Genomic DNA, 20,211 nt, shown 5'->3' with positions numbered 1-20,211 from the left:
TTTGTATGTGTCTCAGTTATATACTTAAAATGACGTGTCTCCTGCACATTGAATCCTTGATTTATGAGTGTACGCAGTGGGATCATAAAATTATGATACCGATGCATCCAAATGGGCAGCGAATGGTTGCGTCAAGCGTTTACATCTGTTTTTTGTTGTTTTTTTGTTTTGCTTTTGGAAGACACTGCCGCCAGGCGGCACAGAATCCACTGTGTAGTTAATAGAACTTCCGACGTAGCGCCACCGTCGCAGTAATCCGTACACAAGTCGTAAAGATTGGTTGCCATCAGACTGTCGCAAATGTTTTTCTTCTGCTTCTCCCGCTTCGCCATATCAGTGGCCTTAGAGCCGGCGAAAATAACGTAGTTTGTTTATCTTGCGGGAAAACAGTTCACTTACAGAAAACGTGTCGGGAGACGTGGTATTTCAATCTAGTCGTCTTTCTTAGTGAAATTAATGTGATACCAGAAGCCGGAAGTTTGCGAACAATGTACAAGTAAAGAAATGTCGCTGGGTTTATTTGTGTATATCGTGTTTGAGAGTGTTTTTCTTTGTTGTATTGCAATTTTGCGGGACATTTTTGTATCTGAAAGGCTCTTTGAAGCACACAGGATGTAAAGACGTGTTGCAGAACAGGTAATTCTTCACCTACAAAAAACCAAATTGGCGGTGAATAGTTTGTTGCAGTTGTATTAATTTTGTCGTGTAGACTCCGGTAACCGGTTTTAACAGAAGACATTAATAGAAAATAAACATTACTATCGGCGCGAACGACGTAAAAACTGCATGGTTCTCAAAATGAACAAATTGTGATAGTAATCAGTGCATGCGAGTTGTGGACGCGATATTGCAAATGGACTCGCATATAATACAGGAAAGTCAGCAGCGCACTGAGGCGTGGCCATTATCTGACATCGCAGGTGCCACTCGATCGTTATCAGTATCGACTCTGAATGAAAACAATGGATGATTGAATTCAGTACTACGATTGCATTATAACATAGAATTTGGCGTGTTGTAGATCCTGACAACAATGACGTTCTTTTCTTTGTTTCATAGGTCACGGATGAAGGGGCTGACTGTACATTGTCGTGCAATACGCCTATTTGTGAATTCTGTTTAAAGTGAGAGTAGACATATCAGAAGAGCGCTTGGATAGTGTGTGTATGTAATAAGATTTACGTTCCTCTTAAAATATGTTTCATATATAAAATTCCGCCCAGACTTTGCTAATTTAAACATCCTTTAATTAGAGATTATCGAATCAGAAAAAAACGCGCAGAAAGACGCACAAACGTTGCTACACAGAGAATGAAATTGGTATACGTAATAAACTGTTGTCTTTTTTATGGTATGTTTATTCCTTCGAGGACATGTCGAAATTAAGCCGCAGTTATTTCAGTGGGTGTAATCTGCCCGGTTTCTGTTAACTCTGTTAAATAGCAGCGCGGGTTTTCAGTTGACTTATCGTTTCCTCGTTTGTGCGGACTTACCATTTGTTAACGACCATTAAAGCTAGTGCTGTCCTTATCTGGGAGCTAGTACAGTAGTGGGTTAAAATATGTCTTCGGCCACCCTAATCTAAGTTTTCTGTAGTTTACGTAATAGAAAATACTGGAATGATTTGCAAACACGACAGGTCATTCAAAATTTGTTCTCACTGCCGGTGTCTTTACGGAAGAAATAGCTTACATACGATTTAGAAAAGCAGGTTGCGAGTAGTATCAGCATGTATATTTTAACAACTCAACTGTAATAAAAAACAGTGCATAAATTTTCTTGAAACCGCACTATTTTAGGAGTGAAATTTTACTAAATTTTACCAAAATTTTACTAAAATTGAATGATGAATATAATCTGCAGAGTAAAAAATTTTGAGTTTCGCATTACTGAGTGTAGATTTTTTTTTTTGTTAATCATTTCAGAAGCGAATGCTACCGTCTTCACAACAACAACAGCAATAATATCAAATCTCGCACTGTTACTGACAAACATTTTTTTTTTACATTGTATACTTTCCCTGTTGTATTATGGAATTTTCGTCTGCGACAGTGCAGCTGAGGTAAATAAAAGTATTTATTCTGGAGAAGCAAAAAACGAGACTATTCTGCAAAGTGGTACGCTAACTGTACTTGTTACAGAAGACGTACGAGACTATTCTGCAAAGTGGTACGCTAACTGTACTTGTTACAGAAGACGTTTTAAATAACTTGGAATTATTCCTCTAACTCCCAGTACATTTACTCCATAATGGTTTTCGTTACTGATGGTAAAATAAATTTGAGCTGAACAGCGGTTTACACAGTCAATACAAAAAACAAAAAAAAAATAGAACTTTAGTATAAACTTTGCCTCCTTGTCTACAGTGCAGAATGGAGCTAAGTAATCTGGTAGGAAGATATTCAGCAAGATCCCACGCAGCATAAACCAAGAGCTTAAAATCCACCACCAATTGAAAAGAAAATTACCTCATTAGCCACTCTTTCAACAAATAATATATATTCACGGGACTGAAAATTTGTTAAGCTAACTTCTTTGGTGAATAAATAAATATATGTAGCAGTGTTTGTTGTAAAGCTGCATAAGAAGTAGTAATGTACTGGAAGTATGGTTCATTATCTTATTTGTTTTATTTTATTTTATTGCTAGTTCCGTTGATACTGATAGCAACGGAGTTGCAAGGCTGTGGATTAAGTCAGTATGTTTACAGTGTTAACAACACATCAGCACACAATATGGTTTATTCATGACTAGACTCATAGTAACTACATAGGACACTAGAAGAATTAAAAACATATTACATACATCAGAATTGATACTTAATATGTACACATTAAGATTAACATCATCAAACTATTTGAGCAACAATATAATATTACAGCAACAAATAGTTTACATTTATGCGTACGTTGCATGGCTAACTCAGTTGTATAATAAAAACTTGCTCGTATGCACTAAAAAAATTCACTAATTGAATAGAATGACTTTTGTATTAGGTATTCGTTCAGTTTGCTCTTGAATTTTGGTGTTTCAGGAGCAAGACTTTTGATGACACTGGGTAGAGCATTGCAAATTTTGATTCCTGTGTAACTTTGTCCTTTCTGTACAAGGATATAGTTAATATAATACTACTACTACTAATAATAATAATAGCTTTATTCAACATCAAATGGTACACTGCACATGTACAAAGAAACAGTAATGATTAAAGTTATTTGTACAATACACAAGACATTCTTTTGAATGCATCATTAATTTACAACAAAATTACAATAAGATGTTTACTGATTTCTATTCACATAATTTCATGAAGCATTTGTTGTTCTTCATATAAGTATGGTACTCTTCTAATGGGTAGAAAGGGTATTTTACTAAAAATTTCTTAAGCTGACGTTTCAGTTTAATTGTAGGAAGAGCCATGACTACACTAGGCAGTGTGCATTAGTTAATTTTATACCTGCATACTGAGGCCCCTTTTCGTAAAGTGCTGTTCTGTGGCTGCCAATGTAAAATTATTCTTTATTTCTAGTATTGTACTGGTGGAAATCTGAATAAGTGTTTGGGTGCAGTCTTTTCACAAGCAATATGGCTTTTAGAATGTATGTGTTTATAACAGTTCACACCTCTGTTTTTGGAAACAAGTTGTGACAAGATTCCCTATATTTTGCTCCACACCCCTTTTTTGAAGAATGAGTAGCTTATCTAGATTAGCTTTGGTTGTTGCCCCCCCCCCCCCCCCCCCAAATTTCAATACTGTAGTTCAAGTGAGAGGAGAAAAGAGCATGGTATGCAGTCTTTAGGACTACAGTGTCTTTACAGAACTTGCTAATAGAACTGATTGCAAATATATTTTTGACAACTTAGTTGCTAAGGAGTCAATATGTGTGTCCCATTTGAGGTTGCTTTGTATTGTTACGCAAAGAAATTTTACACTAGACTCTTTCTTTACCAATTCGTTACCATTGTATAATTTAATTCCATTATTCAAACTACTTTTGTTAAACTCCATCAAACATGTTTTACTGGTGCTTACATTTAAGTGGCTTTCATTAAAAAACTGAACAATTTCTTTTGTCACATTATTACACTTGGCCTCTAGTTCATTACATGATCGTTTTTACACACAATGGACGTGCCATCGGCATATAGAACAATTTTGGAATTTATAGTACAGTATTTAATATCATTTACATAGATCAAGAACAGAAGGGGGCCCAGCACCGAGCCCTGGGGCATGCATGTGATCTCTGAATTGTAGACACCACTTTCCGTTCCAGTTTGACTTGTGTTACTGTGAAAGTCCTCGTTTCACCTTGTGTTTTGACCATGATATTCACAATTGGTTTTGAAGAGAGAGTGATTTTTATTAATGAAACATACAAGGGAATATATGTACTGAGATATCATCGTATATACCTGTACTTTCCTAGACAGATCCCTGCACTAGTGCCTTGGATGCACACCTCATGATGTGTAGAGCTCTCTTCTGTGCAATAAAAACATTTTTTGCCAAGGGCTGGTTGCCCCAAAAGATGATTCTGTAAGACAAAAGGGCATGGAAATATCCGAAATAGGCAGCTCTTGTAGCCTCCTCGTGTGTTTGATGCAATTGTGCTTAAGGCAAATGTTACAGAATGTAGCCTTTTTTCTAGATAGAGGATATGGTTGGACCAATTTAGTTTGCAATCTATGTACACACCCAGAAACTTAGCTGAGTTTACTTGCTTTATTTGTTGTCCATTATATTCTATATTTATATCCCCCCGTTCTTTATGTGCCATGTGAAACTGTACATAATAATAAGTTTTAGTTACATTCAGAGAGAGTCCATTACAGTTAAATCATTTCAGAATTTCATCAAATGCATTGTTCTCAGATGTTTCTCATTTGCTCCCTGTTGCTTTGTCAACTAGAAGAGAAGTATTATCAACGAATAGGGTGAACTTGCTCACTGACGTCGTGCAGTATGGGAGGTCATTTATAAATATAAGATACAGTAAGGGTCTCAGTACTGTGCCTTGAGACACTACAGTGTTGACAGTGCCCCACTTGGATAAAGCTGGGATTCCAATACTGCCAGTAATTATTACCTTTTGTTTCCCATTTGTAATGTCAGATTTAATCCATGTCCCCATTATTACATCTAAGATGTAAGAAAATATTTTATGTGAAAAATACCATTGTACTGAAGTAAAAATTGATATATGAATAGGAAATAAACTAAGGAGGCATCCATGATGTATCATCCCACATCTGTGAAGTTTCACTTCGTTAATGGGATTTTCAGAACATGATAAATTAGGCAAGTGACAGTAGAAATACATTGTTCTTTTCTGAGATCTGTTTATATTACGTATAACTTACAGCTTTGTTTACGCGCTTACATGTAAAATTTGATTGCATTTAAAACACAACAACCAGTCTTTGTGTGCTGTGTTCATTGCACTGTTCAGCTACTTCAAGAGACACGATCTGCTCTGCTTACAATTCATAAAAAGTGATGTACGCACAGTACGGAAATGCTGCCTATCGCCCCTGAAAGGTATTGAAATGAATGCAGTATTTTTCCGTGCAAGCTGTTACTTATTTAAACTTTTCAGTTAAAGTGTGAGACTAGACGACTCCAATTTGTTGATGTTGTGACAAGACTGATCTGTAATGTAGTCCAAGGTCTAGGTTAGGTTGAAAGGTGATAATTTGGTTGTGAGTTGATAAAGGTAACAAATTTGAGAGCCGAATAAAGGTTGTGCTAACAGGTGGACCTTTAGTGTACATTTTTACATTTGTGTGATGTTTAATGCACCTTTTGGCTTTAAAAACTAAAAATGCAAAGTAAGTTAAAAAGTGCCGTATTGTATTACGGACGAGTCTCCGACGGGTATTTTGCTGCATATTATTTATATTGTTTATTCATTCAGAAAATGTAAATCAGCACGGACGGGTAGAGCAAACTCCAGCCTCCCAGTGTCTTAACAATTGCCCCGTTTCAGTCGTACAGTCGCTACGGCACAACGTTCTTCGATGGAGATGCGGTGTCGTCTGTGTTGCAACACACACTGGTGAATCTGGAACCGTTAACGTGCTGCAGTGCCCTTTACCTGAGCTGACCCCAGGTCGATAAGTGTGCCACTATTCCCCGTGCTTGCCTTAATGTCCTCCTGGCAGTCCTATTGTAAAACTGAGGCAGCATGCCCCTGTCACGAGTGAGATGTTAAAACATGGGAAGATAATGAGACATTACTGTTGTGCACCGTAGGTCTCGGGGCACTATTTTCTTGCAAAAGCATTACAGTACAGTAATGCGAGAGGATGTTGTTATCGCCCGTTCACAATTGCCGTTACTCAGAATCTGGTCCGGCTGTTGCTGATCTCCAACCGATGATCTCCAACCGATGGAGTGGAATGACGTAGGATGCTGCAGGGAATCCGTTACTCGTTCTTGGATAGTGGGCACAGATGTGAAGAGATTGCGATATGCTCGGTGTACGGTACGACGATTCTTCCCTGTGGTGGGCAGAGGTGTTCCACCGGAACCTTGACGACAGGTGTACCGTCTCTCAATTTCCCACGCAGCCTGACAGAGGGCCGTAGTCACATCTGAATGCCTCACAAATCTGGATATTGCACGATTTGACCGACCGAATGAAACCGTGTCAGGTGTCGATAATGCTTTCCACACAAGTATGCAGCATCTCCGTGTCTTCCACCTCGATCGCTGAATGTCTGAGATTACAGTGCTGGCTCGATGTCGGTGCTGTTCGTGGTCTTTGTATACCCTACTGGGCCTAGTAATCACTAAATGTGAACAGTACTAATGCGTCCTGGTGGAAAGTTGCAGCTGTAATCATTACACACGCCACAGTGGTGGATAAATGTATGAAGTTACATTGGTAACTGACCACATTCTGTATATTCCCGACACATTGTCGGTGGAATGGCAACCGATCCCCTACTGAAAAAGTGGACGTTTGTGTCTACAGTCGGAATTTATTTATTTTGCCTGGTGACTACCGGTTTTGTTGCACGGTACTGTCCTCGGGCCATCCTGTGATCAAAAATTCAATTAGGCCTACTTACTCAGTAGGCCTACAGTAGTGCAAGAGAAATTTACAAAAATATTTGTGACATCAAATGCGTGACGTATAGTGAACCTTAAAATGCATTGCTATCATCTTAGGTACCCCTGACATGCAGTTGTCACACTTTCCAAGTAGGTGTGCCGAGTGTTAAAAGATAAGGTTAGTTTTAAGCTTTAAATATATGTAAATTGTAGCCACTAGTGACAAAGAGTGCCGCAACAGAATTGCAGATATGTTTACCCAAGTTTACATTTTTATTGTTACATACAGTTTATTTCTTAATTTCAAATGAACTCTGTATTTAGGGGCACTCTTATTGCTGCTGGTTGCAATTTACATATATTTAAAGCCCAACACTAACAAAATTTTTTAGTGGTTGATGCACATACTTGGAAAGTAAGTGTGATGCATGTCAGGGGTAAGGTGTCACCTATGCATTTTAAGTTTCACTATGCATGATGTGTTTGTTGGAATAAAGGATAGTATATTTGTAAATTGCTCTTGTACTACAGTTCTGAGTATGTAACTGAATTTTTTTGAACATAGCATGGCCTGAGAATGGTAGTATGTACTGAAACCAGTAGCCACTGAGCAAAATATATAAACTGGAAGTGTACACACATGCATGTAGGGTACTTTTTCATGTCTTCTGGGTGGGGCGATTCACTTTTATTGTTGGACAGTGTGCTAGTCCCACGAGGTATGTAGCAGAACTGCTTTACTGTCTAACAAAGTAGGAGAGAGCTACTGATGAGATGGAAGTGTTGGCCAGGTAGTTTGTTTGGTAATAGCATTGCTCATGAATGATTTGTAACCAAGTTTGAATTTTGGTCCCAAGTTCAGTTCTTGTGTTTCAGGGGTCTGGCCCCTGAATTTTATCTATACAAGGGGTATACTGCTGTCAACTGGGGAGGGGGAAGGAAATGCTTCGTGTAGTTCCGGAGGCTGAGGTAAGCTATAATCAGTTTTCTCTATAATACTTGTCTCTATAGTGTGTTTTAATACTTTTTATCACTACTTATCTAATGCTGCTACAGGCAGGTACAGTACTTGATAGTGTTTGTAAGGTAACTTACTGTTGCAAATTTCATAAAATTTGTCAGTCGCAAGCAATTTCTAGAATACTCCTAGCAGCCTGCAATTCCAAGTAATTTTTGCTGGTGAATTGTTCCATATGTTAACAATTTTTAAAAAATATTTGTCACATAGGCCTACATGTGAATTGTTGGTTGTGATGTGCAAAGGTAATGCAACAAGTAAAATGTTTGAATTGTCTTGGAAATTGTATAAGTTGTTTAGACGATCAAGTTGTAAATAAAAAACTTTAAAAATTGTGTTTCATGTGTAGGGTACAGAACTTTAAAAAATTTGGAGGAGGATAGAAACTAAAGTTAAATAGCAGGAAACCCAGGATGGAATAATGACAATATTTATGTAAAGGAGAAGTTGCCACTCACCATATATAGTCCAGTAGGGTTAAACCTAAAAATTAGACAAATCGAAAATAATTCCTACAAAAGGTTTTATTGTTTTAATGGCTTCATTTGTGGCCCAATATGACTATCCTAGGTTTTCCCCCGCGGCGAAGTTGTGGAAAAGTGGTGGGGGGCAAAATGTCCCCGAAAAAGGGGTATTTTTTCGGTTTTGTGATTATATCTCGTAAATGACTCACAATATTGGAAACATAGTGGAATTAAAAATTGTAGGGCATGAAATTCTGCATTGAATGAGACCATCTGCATATTTTTTGGACCACCCATTTCCATACTAGTGCTCCTCAAAATTGGACCAATTTTACATGTTCATGAAAAATTTTAGTTTTAACCTCTGTTTTTTGGTAATATCGTTGAAACTAACCCATCAATAAAGTGGTTCATACAAGTGATATGTAGGAATAAATTTGTGTTTGATGAGACCAAAAGTGAAATGGACCACCCGTTCCTGTACACCTAAGTTCATACTTTCATTGCTATGCATGTAAGGTTCTTCACATTTACAAATCTAGATTTCTAGATCAATTTTATGCAGATAACTCAAAATAACTTTATCATGAGTAAAGATTGAAAAAAAAAATTAAAAAACTATTCAAAGTCAGATTCTGACCATGCCAACTGTTACTACAGTGACCCAGCAGGTTGAAGAGTTTTGTGGGGTATCACTCACCACCTCAGAGCAACATGTTGATGTGAGGGATGTTAGAGTTCAACATGACAATGCAGACCTTCAGAAATTTATTGAGTTGTTTCAATCCCATGATCCTTTTCCTGTTACTAAAGTTGTTATGTCCATCAGCACAGGAATCATCAGAGATGACTCAGTCAACTGTCACAGAACCCTGAAACCATATTCCACCGGGTAGCACTCCTCAAGAAATCTGCCGAACAGCTTAAAGAATCCAGAATGAGATTTTCACTCTGCAGCAGAGTGTGCGCTGATACGAAACTTCCTGGCAGATTAAAACTGTGTGCCAGACCGAGACTCAAACTCTGCACCTTTGCCTTTCGCGGGCAAGTGCTCTACCAACTGAGCTACCCGAGCACGACTCACCCTCGTCCTCACAGCTTTACTTTTGTCAGTACCTCGTCTCCTACCTTCCAAACTTTACAGAAGCTCTCCTGCGAACCTTGCAGAACTAGCACTCCTGAAAGAAAGGATACTGCGGAGACACGGCGTAGCCACAGCCTGGGGGAGGTTTCCAGAATGAGAATTTCACTCTGCAGCGGAGTGTGCGCTGATATGAAACTTCCTGGCAGATTAAAACTGTGTGCCCGACAGAGACTCGAACTCGGGGACCTTTGCCTTTCGCGGGCAAGTGCTCTACCATCTGAGCTACCGAAGCACGACTCACGCCCGGTACTCACAGCTTTACTTCTGCCAGTACCTCGTCTCCTACCTTCCAAACTTTACAGAAGCTCTCCTGCGAACCTTGCAGAACTAGCACTCCTGAAAGAAAGGATACTGCGGAGACACGGCGTAGCCACAGCCTGGGGGAGGTTTCCAGAATGAGAATTTCACTCTGCAGCGGAGTGTGCGCTGATATGAAACTTCCTGGCAGATTAAAACTGTGTGCCCGACAGAGACTCGAACTCGGGGACCTTTGCCTTTCGCGGGCAAGTACTCTACCATCTGAGCTACCGAAGCACGACTCACGCCCGGTACTCACAGCTTTACTTCTGCCAGTACCTCGTCTCCTACCTTCCAAACTTTACAGAAGCTCTCCTGCGAACCTTGCAGAACTAGCACTCCTGAAAGAAAGGATACTGCGGAGACACGGCGTAGCCACAGCCTGGGGGAGGTTTCCAGAATGAGAATTTCACTCTGCAGCGGAGTGTGCGCTGATATGAAACTTCCTGGCAGATTAAAACTGTGTGCCCGACAGAGACTCGAACTCGGGGACCTTTGCCTTTCGCGGGCAAGTGCTCTACCATCTGAGCTACCGAAGCACGACTCACGCCCGGTACTCACAGCTTTACTTCTGCCAGTACCTCGTCTCCTACCTTCCAAACTTTACAGAAGCTCTCCTGCGAACCTTGCAGAACTAGCACTCCTGAAAGAAAGGATACTGCGGAGACACGGCGTAGCCACAGCCTGGGGGAGGTTTCCAGAATGAGAATTTCACTCTGCAGCGGAGTGTGCGCTGATATGAAACTTCCTGGCAGATTAAAACTGTGTGCCCGACAGAGACTCGAACTCGGGGACCTTTGCCTTTCGCGGGCAAGTACTCTACCATCTGAGCTACCGAAGCACGACTCACGCCCGGTACTCACAGCTTTACTTCTGCCAGTACCTCGTCTCCTACCTTCCAAACTTTACAGAAGCTCTCCTGCGAACCTTGCAGAACTAGCACTCCTGAAAGAAAGGATACTGCGGAGACACGGCGTAGCCACAGCCTGGGGGAGGTTTCCAGAATGAGAATTTCACTCTGCAGCGGAGTGTGCGCTGATATGAAACTTCCTGGCAGATTAAAACTGTGTGCCCGACAGAGACTCGAACTCGGGGACCTTTGCCTTTCGCGGGCAAGTGCTCTACCATCTGAGCTACCCGAGCACGACTCACGCCCGGTACTCACAGCTTTACTTCTGCCAGTACCTCGTCTCCTACCTTCCAAACTTTACAGAAGCTCTCCTGCGAACCTTGCAGAACTAGCACTCCTGAAAGAAAGGATACTGCGGAGACACGGCGTAGCCACAGCCTGGGGGAGGTTTCCAGAATGAGAATTTCACTCTGCAGCATAGTGTGCGCTGATATGAAACTTCCTGGCAGATTAAAACTGTGTGCCCGACAGAGACTCGAACTCGGGGACCTTTGCCTTTCGCGGGCAAGTGTTCTACCATCTGAGCTACCGAAGCACGACTCACGCCCGGTACTCACAGCTTTACTTCTGCCAGTACCTCGTCTCCTACCTCCCAAACTTTACAGAAGCTCTCCTGCGAACCTTGCAGAACTAGCACTCCTGAAAGAAAGGATACTGCGGAGACACGGCGTAGCCACAGCCTGGGGGAGGTTTCCAGAATGAGAATTTCACTCTGCAGCGGAGTGTGCGCTGATATGAAACTTCCTGGCAGATTAAAACTGTGTGCCCGACAGAGACTCGAACTCGGGGACCTTTGCCTTTCGCGGGCAAGTGCTCTACCATCTGAGCTACCGAAGCACGACTCACGCCCGGTACTCACAGCTTTACTTCTGCCAGTACCTCGTCTCCTACCTTCCAAACTTTACAGAAGCTCTCCTGCGAACCTTGCAGAACTAGCACTCCTGAAAGAAAGGATACTGCGGAGACACGGCGTAGCCACAGCCTGGGGGAGGTTTCCAGAATGAGAATTTCACTCTGCAGCATAGTGTGCGCTGATATGAAACTTCCTGGCAGATTAAAACTGTGTGCCCGACAGAGACTCGAACTCGGGGACCTTTGCCTTTCGCGGGCAAGTGCTCTACCATCTGAGCTACCGAAGCACGACTCACGCCCGGTACTCACAGCTTTACTTCTGCCAGTACCTCGTCTCCTACCTTCCAAACTTAAAGAAGCTCTCCTGCGAACCTTGCAGAACTAGCACTCCTGAAAGAAAGGATACTGCGGAGACACGGCGTAGCCACAGCCTGGGGGAGGTTTCCAGAATGAGATTTTCACTCTGCAGCATAGTGTGTGCTGATATGAAACTTCCTGGCAGATTAAAACTGTGTGCCCAACAGAGACTCGAACTCGGGGACCTTTGCCTTTCGCGGGCAAGTGCTCTACCATCTGAGCTACCGAAGCACGACTCACGCCCGGTACTCACAGCTTTACTTCTGCCAGTATCTCATTTCCTACCTTCCAAACTTTACAGAAGCTCTCCTGCGAACCATGCAGAACTAGCACTCCTGAAAGAAAGGATACTGCGGAGACATGGCTTAGCCACAGCCTGGCAGAGCACTTGCCCACGACAGGCATAGGTCCCGAGTTCGAGTCTCGGTCCAGCACATAGTTTTAATCTGCCAGGAAGTTTCAGCTTAAAGAATTCTTCCGATATGAGCTGGCACCCTATCCTCTCTCTCTCTCTCTCTGTTTGATGCATCTGGGATGAGGAAGACTCCCAAGTCAGTGTTATATGACTTGTTCACACCACTGAATAATGATGTAAACCTGGAAGAAGCAGCATTTGTCATCAATGGTGGATTTCTTTTCCACCAAGTTGTATGGAAGAGTGGTGAAACATTCCAGTTAACACTAACCAAATACATTGAATATTTAAATAGACAAGTGCGGTGTTCGATGGCTACCCAGAAGACCTGCCCACCGAGAGCATCAAATATGCCGAGCGCCTCCACCGAAGCAGAAGACACACCACTCCTGAGGTCGTCTTTACCGAGTTAATGATGGTGACTCTGACTCGGGAGCAATTCCTTTCGAGTGACAGAAATAAAGCAAGTCTCATCAGCTTGCTTATTTCGAGGCTCGGTGAAGACTTGTCAGTAAAGCGAGCTAATGTAGACGCAGACCACCTAATTGTTGCCACAGTGCTCGAGGTATCACAGGAACATGAGAAGGCTGTGACTGTCGGTGAGGATACGGACCTTCTCATCGTGGTCAACGGCCTAGCCACACCGTCGGCGAATATATATTTCTTGAAACCTGGAAGGGGAAAGACCTCATCAAAAGTATTTGGTTCCAGCAGTTTCAAACTGGCAAGCAACATCAGAAGGCCACTCATATTTCTCCACGCCATAAGTGGATGTGACACAACTTCGGCACTCTTCGGTCAGGGCGAGAAGAAGGTGCTCAATCTACTGGTCGAAAATAAATGTCTTCTGGAAGATATCAAACCTTTCTTAGAGCGTGACACTCGAGCTGAAGCTATTGTCGAAGCTGGCCTCCGATTTTTAATAACCCTCTATGGAGGTACGGCAGGACACACTTTAGACAAATTACGATTCGACCTGTTTTCCAAATTCCAGATTCACCCTATCATCCCTACCACCGACATCAGAAGCAGTTCGCCAGCATTGCTTGAGGACCTACTTACAAGTACAAATGTGGATAGGACACCAGATGGATCCGCTCCTCTGGGGATGGCAGGCTTCACAGTTTGGTCTTGGCTCCATTCCTACATCCAAAGAACCAGATCCACAGTCTCTTCTCTCAACAGTTTCCTGCAAATGCAACGAGGGCTGTGCACGTAGTTGTTGGTGTCGGAAGGCTGGTATTAAGTGCTCATTAATTTGTGTCGATTGCAAGGGGAACTCGTGCATAACTCCCTACAACCAGATGAAACTGATGAACCAAATGTTGACGAACACCTGGACTGTATATATGAGGCAACGAAAATTACTGACTTTGAGAAGCCGAGTGACAGGGCATCGGACTCTGAAATTAAAGACTTTGAGGAGCCGAGTGGTGCAGTGACAGTCGAACGTCGACGCATGTGAAATTTGTGTATGTACCTGCTTTTACCCTTTTCATCTCATACATTTATGTAAAATTTTGTAATTACGAAATATAATAACCACTACTTAATTTCAAGGACTGTCACTCTCTTCCTGCCTCCTTGATATCAGTTGAATGGGTATCACTATATTATATCAAGGATTAAGAACGGAGACCACGTATTGGACAAAAGACAAATTTTACAGGGGACTAAAAAACGTAACTTTTTAATAAAATTTTTGATTGCTTCGATTTTTTATTTAGAGCATAATCGTTTATTACTCTCAGGTTGTGCATTGTCTTTTTTGCTTCGAACCGCACGACTGCTATGGTCGCAGGTTTGAATCCTGCCTCGGGCATGGATGTGTGTGATGTCCTTAGGTTAGTTAGGTTTAAGTAGTTCTAAGTTCTAGGGGACTTATGACCACAGCAGTTGAGTCCCATAGTGCTCAGAGCCATTTGAACCATTTGTCTTTTTTGCTTCATTTTGTTATAAAATATATTTTTTCACTTACAAGTTTTATTGAGCCAGGACTTTACCTGACATCTGTCAGATGCGAGGTCTCAGTTCTTAACCCCCGATATATGAAAAACTTTTTTAATATTATTTTTCAAATTTTACAAAATTTTAATATTTTATTCTATTACTATATTAAATAAGTACAACACAATGGGTTGCTATAGTTGTGTATTTAAGGTAATCCCATTCCTGATGTCCAGGCGGAGCTTCAAGGAATCCTCAGAACCTTAGGCCCCCTACAAAACCTTTCACCTGACTCCATCAACCTCCTGACCCCACCAACACCCCGCACCCCTACCTTCTACCTTCTTCCTAAAATTCACAAACCCAATCATCCCAGCTGTCCCATTGTAGCTGGTTACCAAGCCCCCACAGAACGCATCTCTGCCTACGTAGATCAACACCTTCAACCCATTACATGCAGTCTCCCATCCTTCATCAAAGACACCAACCACTTTCTCGAATGCCTGGAATCCCTACCCAGTCTGTTACCCCCGGAAACCATCCTTGTAACCGTTGATGCCACTTCCTTATACACAAATATTCCGCACGTCCAGGGCCTCGCTGCGATGGAGCACTTCCTCTCACGCCGATCACCTGCCACCCTACCTAAAACCTCTTTCCTCATTACCTTAGCCAGCTTCATCCTGACCCACAACTTCTTCACTTTCGAAGGCCAGACATACCAACAATTAAAGGGAACAGCCATGGGTACCAGGATGGCCCCCTCATACGCCAACCTATTCGTGGGTCGCTTAGAGGAAGCCTTCTTGGTTACCCAGGCCTGCCAACCCAAAGTTTGGTACAGATTTATTGATGACATTTTCATGATCTGGACTCACAGTGAAGAAGAACTCCAGAATTTCCTCTCCAACCTCAACTCCTTTGGTTCCATCAGATTCACCTGGTCCTACTCCAAATCCCACGCCACTTTCCTTGACGTTGACCTCCATCTGTCCAATGGCCAACTTCACACGTCCGTCCACATCAAACCCACCAACAAGCAACAGTACCTCCATTATGACAGCTGCCACCCATTCCACATCAAACGGTCCCTTCCCTACAGCCTAGGTCTTTGTGGCAAACGAATCTGCTCCAGTCCGGAATCCTTGAACCATTACACCGACAACCTGAAAACAGCTTTCGCATCCCGCAACTACCCTCCCGACCTGGTACAGAAGCAAATAACCAGAGCCACTTCCTCATCTCCTCAAACCCGGAACCTCCCACAGAAGAACCCCAAAAGTGCCCCACTTGTGACAGGATACTTTCCGGGACTGGATCAAACTCTGAATGTGGCTCTCCAGCAGGGATACGACTTCCTCAAATCCTGCCCCGAAATGAGATCCATCCTTCACGAAATCTTCCCCACTCCACCCAGAGTGTCTTTCTGCGGTCCACCTAACCTTCGTAACCTCTCAGTTCATCCCTATGAAATCCCCAAACCACCTTCCCCACCCTCTGGCTCCTACCCTTGTAACCGCCCCCAGTGTAAAACCTGTCCCGTGCACCCTCCCACCACCACCTACTCCAGTCCTGTAACCCGGAAGGTGTACACGATCAAAGGCAGGGCAGAGCCACGTGTGAAAGCACCTACGTGATTTACCAACTGACCTGCCTACACTGTAAAGCTTTCTATGTGGGAATGACCAGCAACAAACTGTCCATTCGCATGAATGGACACAGGCAGACAGTGTTTGTTGGTAATGAGGATCACCCTGTGGCTAAACATGCCTTGGTGCACGGCCAGCACATCTTGGCACAGTGTTACACCGTCCGGGTTATCTGGATACTTCCTACTAACACCAACCTGTCAGAACTCCGGAGATGGGAACTTGCCCTTCAGCATATCCTCTCTTCTCGCTATCCGCCAGGCCTCAATCTCCGCTAATTTCTAATTTCAATTTGCCGCCGCTCGTACCTCACCTGTCTTTCAATAACATCTTTGCCTGTGTACTTCCGCCTCGACTGACATCTCTGCCCAAACTCTTTGCCTTTACAAATGTCTGCTTGTGTCTGTGTATGTGTGGATGGATATGTGTGTGTGTGCGAGTGTATACCTGTCCTTTTTTCCCCCTAAGGTAAGTCTTTCCGCTCCCGGGATTGGAATGACTCCTTAAAACCCCTTCCTTAAAACCCACATCCTTTCGTCTTTCCCTCTCCTTCCCTCTTTCCTGACGAAGCAACCGTTTGTTGCGAAAGCTTGAATTTTGTGTGTTTGTTTGTGTGTCTATCGACCTGCCAGCGCTTTTGTTTGGTAAGTCTCACCATCTTTGTTTTTAGATATATTTTTCCCACGTGGAATGTTTCCCTCTATTATATTCATATCTGTATTTAAAAGAGTGTACATAAGAATTACTGAAGAACTAGATTTGAAATTGTATTAATTGATGATGAGAAATGGTCCATCCTCAATGAGGAGCTGTACACAAATGGGTGGTCCAATAAATTCACTTTTGGTTTCATTGAATGCAGAATTTATCTCTCCATATCTTTTTTATGAATGACATTATTGATAGGTGGGTTAGTTTCAACAATATTACCAAAAAACTGAGGTAAAAACAAAAATTTTTCATGAACATGTTAAATTGGTCCAATTTTGAAGAGCGTTAGTATGGAAACAGGTGGTCCAAAAAATATGTGTATGGTCTCATTCAATGCAGAACTTCATGCCCTACAATTTTTAATTCCACTACGTTTTCGATATTGTGAGTCACTTACGACATATAATCACAAAACCGAAAAAATACCCTTTTTTCGGGTACATTTTTGCCCCCCACCACTTTTCCACAACTTCGCTGAAGGGGAAACCTAGCATAGTCATACTGGGACACAAAGGAAGCCATTAAAACAATATAACCTTTTGTAGCAATTATTTCCAATTTGAATGCTAATTCTACTGGACGAATAGTGGAAATGTTGAACTGCAGACACGCACAACAAAAACTACTAAAAGCGTAAGCTTTCGACTGGAAGGCATTACTCTGAAATAGGCAACATACACAAATGTTCGTGCAAATGCATCTCTCTGTCACTGTCCCCCCCCCCCCCCCCGCCCCCCCCCCACTCCACACACACACACACACACACAAAGTGAAGGTCAGTGGTCACGTGTGTGAGCTGCGTTTGTATGAATGTGTGTGAATGTTGTCTATTTCGAAAGAATACCTTCCGGCCAAAAGCTTATGCTTTTAGTAGTCTTTTTGTTGTGACTCAACATCTCCACTATACGGTGAGTAGCATTCCTTCTTTTTCATAATATTTTTAAATTAAAATTTAATAATGTGAAACTGTGGGAGTTCCTGTACTTCTGTATAAATAAGCAGAATAAGATTCAGGCATGTGAAATGAGATTTTGAAAAGCTGTGAAAGGATTTACAAAAATGCAGGGCAGTTCAAAGTAAAATAAATATAGCAATACATCTATAAAAATTACAGAGAATGTACAATGGGCATTCTGCTCTGCAAGCAGTCAGTGGGAGCAGGCCTGTGAACTGTGAGCACCGTATCCCGTACAGTGGGAAGCCGTGTGGAGACCTGTGTAAACGAGGAAATTGCTCCTGAGGGGAGTGCTCGAAGAAACCTAGATTGTCTTTATATCCTCTGTCACATTACACATCTGCAGACCACTGTAAAGTGCGTGGCAGAGGGTGCATCCCACTGTACCCGTCAGTAGGGTTTTTCCCATTCCACTCATATACGGAGCCCGGGAAGAACGATTGTTTAAATGCCTCTGTGCGTTTTGTAATTGATATAATCTTTTCCTCACAATCCCAGAGTAGAAGATGCCTAAGGGTTGTAGTGAATTCCTAGAGACATGTATGTAGGCTTTTTTCAGGGGTCTGCCAGTTCAGTTTCTTCAGCACCTTTCTGACTTTCCCCACAGGTCAGGCGAATCTGTGACCATTCCTGATGCCATTGCCTGTGTGTGTTGAACATCCTCAGTTAGTCATATTTGCTGCAGGCCCCACACATTCGAGTAGTATTCTGAGGTGGGTCACACAAATGATTTGTAAGCAGTCTCCTTTGTAGAGTGATTGAATTTCCCTAGTATTCTACCACTAAACTGAAGTTTGCCACCTGCATTGCTCACGACTGAACATATACACTTCGTGGTCAAAAGTATCCGGACACCCACAAAAACATGCGTTTTTCATATTAGGTGCATTGTGCTGCCACCTACTGCCAGGTACTCCTTATTAGCAACCTCAGCAGTTACTAGACATTGTGAGAGAGCAGAATAGGGCCCTCTGCAGAACTCACAGACTTCAAACCTGGTCAGGTGATTGGGTTTCACTGGTTTTGTGCGTCTGTATGTGAGACTTCTGTACTCCTAAACATCCCTAGGTCCGCTGTTTCCAATGTGATAGTGAAGTGGAAACATGAAGGGCACATATAGTACAAAAACGTACAGGCTGACCTCGTCTGTTGAGTGACAGAGACTGCCGACAGTTGAAGAGGGTTGTAATATGTAATAGGCAGACATCTATCCAGACCGTCACACAGAAATTCCAAACTGCATCAGGATCCCCTGCAAGTACTATGACAGTTAGGTGGGAGGTGAGAAAACTTGGATTTCACGGTCGAGCGGCTGCTCGTAAGCCACACGTGACACCGGTAAATGCCAAACGATGCCTCACTCGGTGTATGGAGCGTAAACATTGGATGATTGAATAGTGGAAAAAATGTTGTATGGAGTGACGAATCACGGTACACTATATGGCGAACCGATAGTAGGGTGTGGGTATGGCAAATGCCCGGTGAATGTCATCTGCCAGGGTGTGTAGTGCCGACAGTAAAATTCGGAGGCGGTGGTGTTATGGTGTGGTCGTGTTTTTCGTGGAGGGGGCTTGCACCCCTTGTTGTTTTGCATGGCACTATCACAGCACAGGCCTACATTGATGTTTTAACCACCTTCTCGCTTTCCTCTGCTGAAGAGTAATTCGAGGATTGCGATTGCATCTTTGTACACGATCGAGCACCTGCTCATTATGCACGGCCTGTGGTGGACTGGTTACAAGGAATAAAACGCCTGTAATGGACTGGCCTGCACAGAGTCCTGACCTGAATCTTATAGAACACCTTTGGGATGTTTTGGAATGCCAACTTCGTGCCAGGCCCAACTGACTGACATCGATACCTCTCCTCAGTGAGGCACTCCGTGAATAATGGGCTGCCATTCCCCAAGAAACTGTCCAGCACCTGATCAAACATATTCCTGCAATGGTGGAAGCTGTCATCAAGGCTAAGGGTGCGCAAATGCCATATTGAATTCCATCATTACCGATGGAGGGCGTCACAAACATGTAAGTCATTTTCAGCCAGGTGCCCGGGTACTTTTGATCACATAGTGTATGATCATTCCATTTCATATCCATACATAGTGCTTCACCCACATATTTGTACGAGTTGGCAGATCACGACTGAGTCATTGCTATTGTGGTGCTAGGATACTACAATTTTTTCATTTTGTGAAGTGCACAGTTTTATATTTCTGAACATTTGAAGCAAGTTGCCAACTATGAGCTGCATTAATATTTATGCTGCAGCTTCTTTCAGCTTCATTGTAGCGAACTGCATCATCTGCAAAAAGTTTGGGAATACTATCAATGTTGTCCAGAAGGCCGTTAATGACATGAACAGCAAGAATCTCAACAGACTTCTCTGGGGCACACCCAAGTTAATTTCTACATCTGATGATGACTCTTTCT

At 42.6% G+C, this 20,211-nt stretch overlaps 1 protein-coding gene across 9 annotated transcripts in view; it reads left to right on the top strand.

Moving 5' to 3' along the window:
* The first annotated feature begins 272 nt into the window (after positions 1-272).
* Positions 273-20,211, top strand: part of LOC126108938 (uncharacterized) — a 237,986-nt gene continuing 218,047 nt past the window's right edge. For 6 of the 9 annotated variants that reach the window (XM_049914314.1, XM_049914311.1, XM_049914309.1 and 3 more), the window contains exons 1-2: positions 273-636; positions 7,937-8,029. In XM_049914314.1, coding sequence (XP_049770271.1) covers positions 8,003-8,029 — 27 coding nt within the window. In that variant the 5' untranslated portion in view covers positions 273-636; positions 7,937-8,002. Of the gene's footprint in view, positions 637-1,059; positions 1,165-7,754; positions 7,852-7,936; positions 8,030-20,211 lie in introns of those variants that run through there. The other 3 variants (XM_049914306.1, XM_049914307.1, XM_049914312.1) reach the window with 3 other exon arrangements.

The sequence above is a fragment of the Schistocerca cancellata genome, chromosome 11, assembly GCF_023864275.1.
Source record: "Schistocerca cancellata isolate TAMUIC-IGC-003103 chromosome 11, iqSchCanc2.1, whole genome shotgun sequence".
In the NCBI taxonomy this organism is placed as follows: Eukaryota; Metazoa; Arthropoda; class Insecta; order Orthoptera; family Acrididae; genus Schistocerca; species Schistocerca cancellata.
The sequence above is the reverse complement of the archived record's forward strand: the minus strand, read 5'-3'. Positions and strand labels throughout refer to the sequence as shown.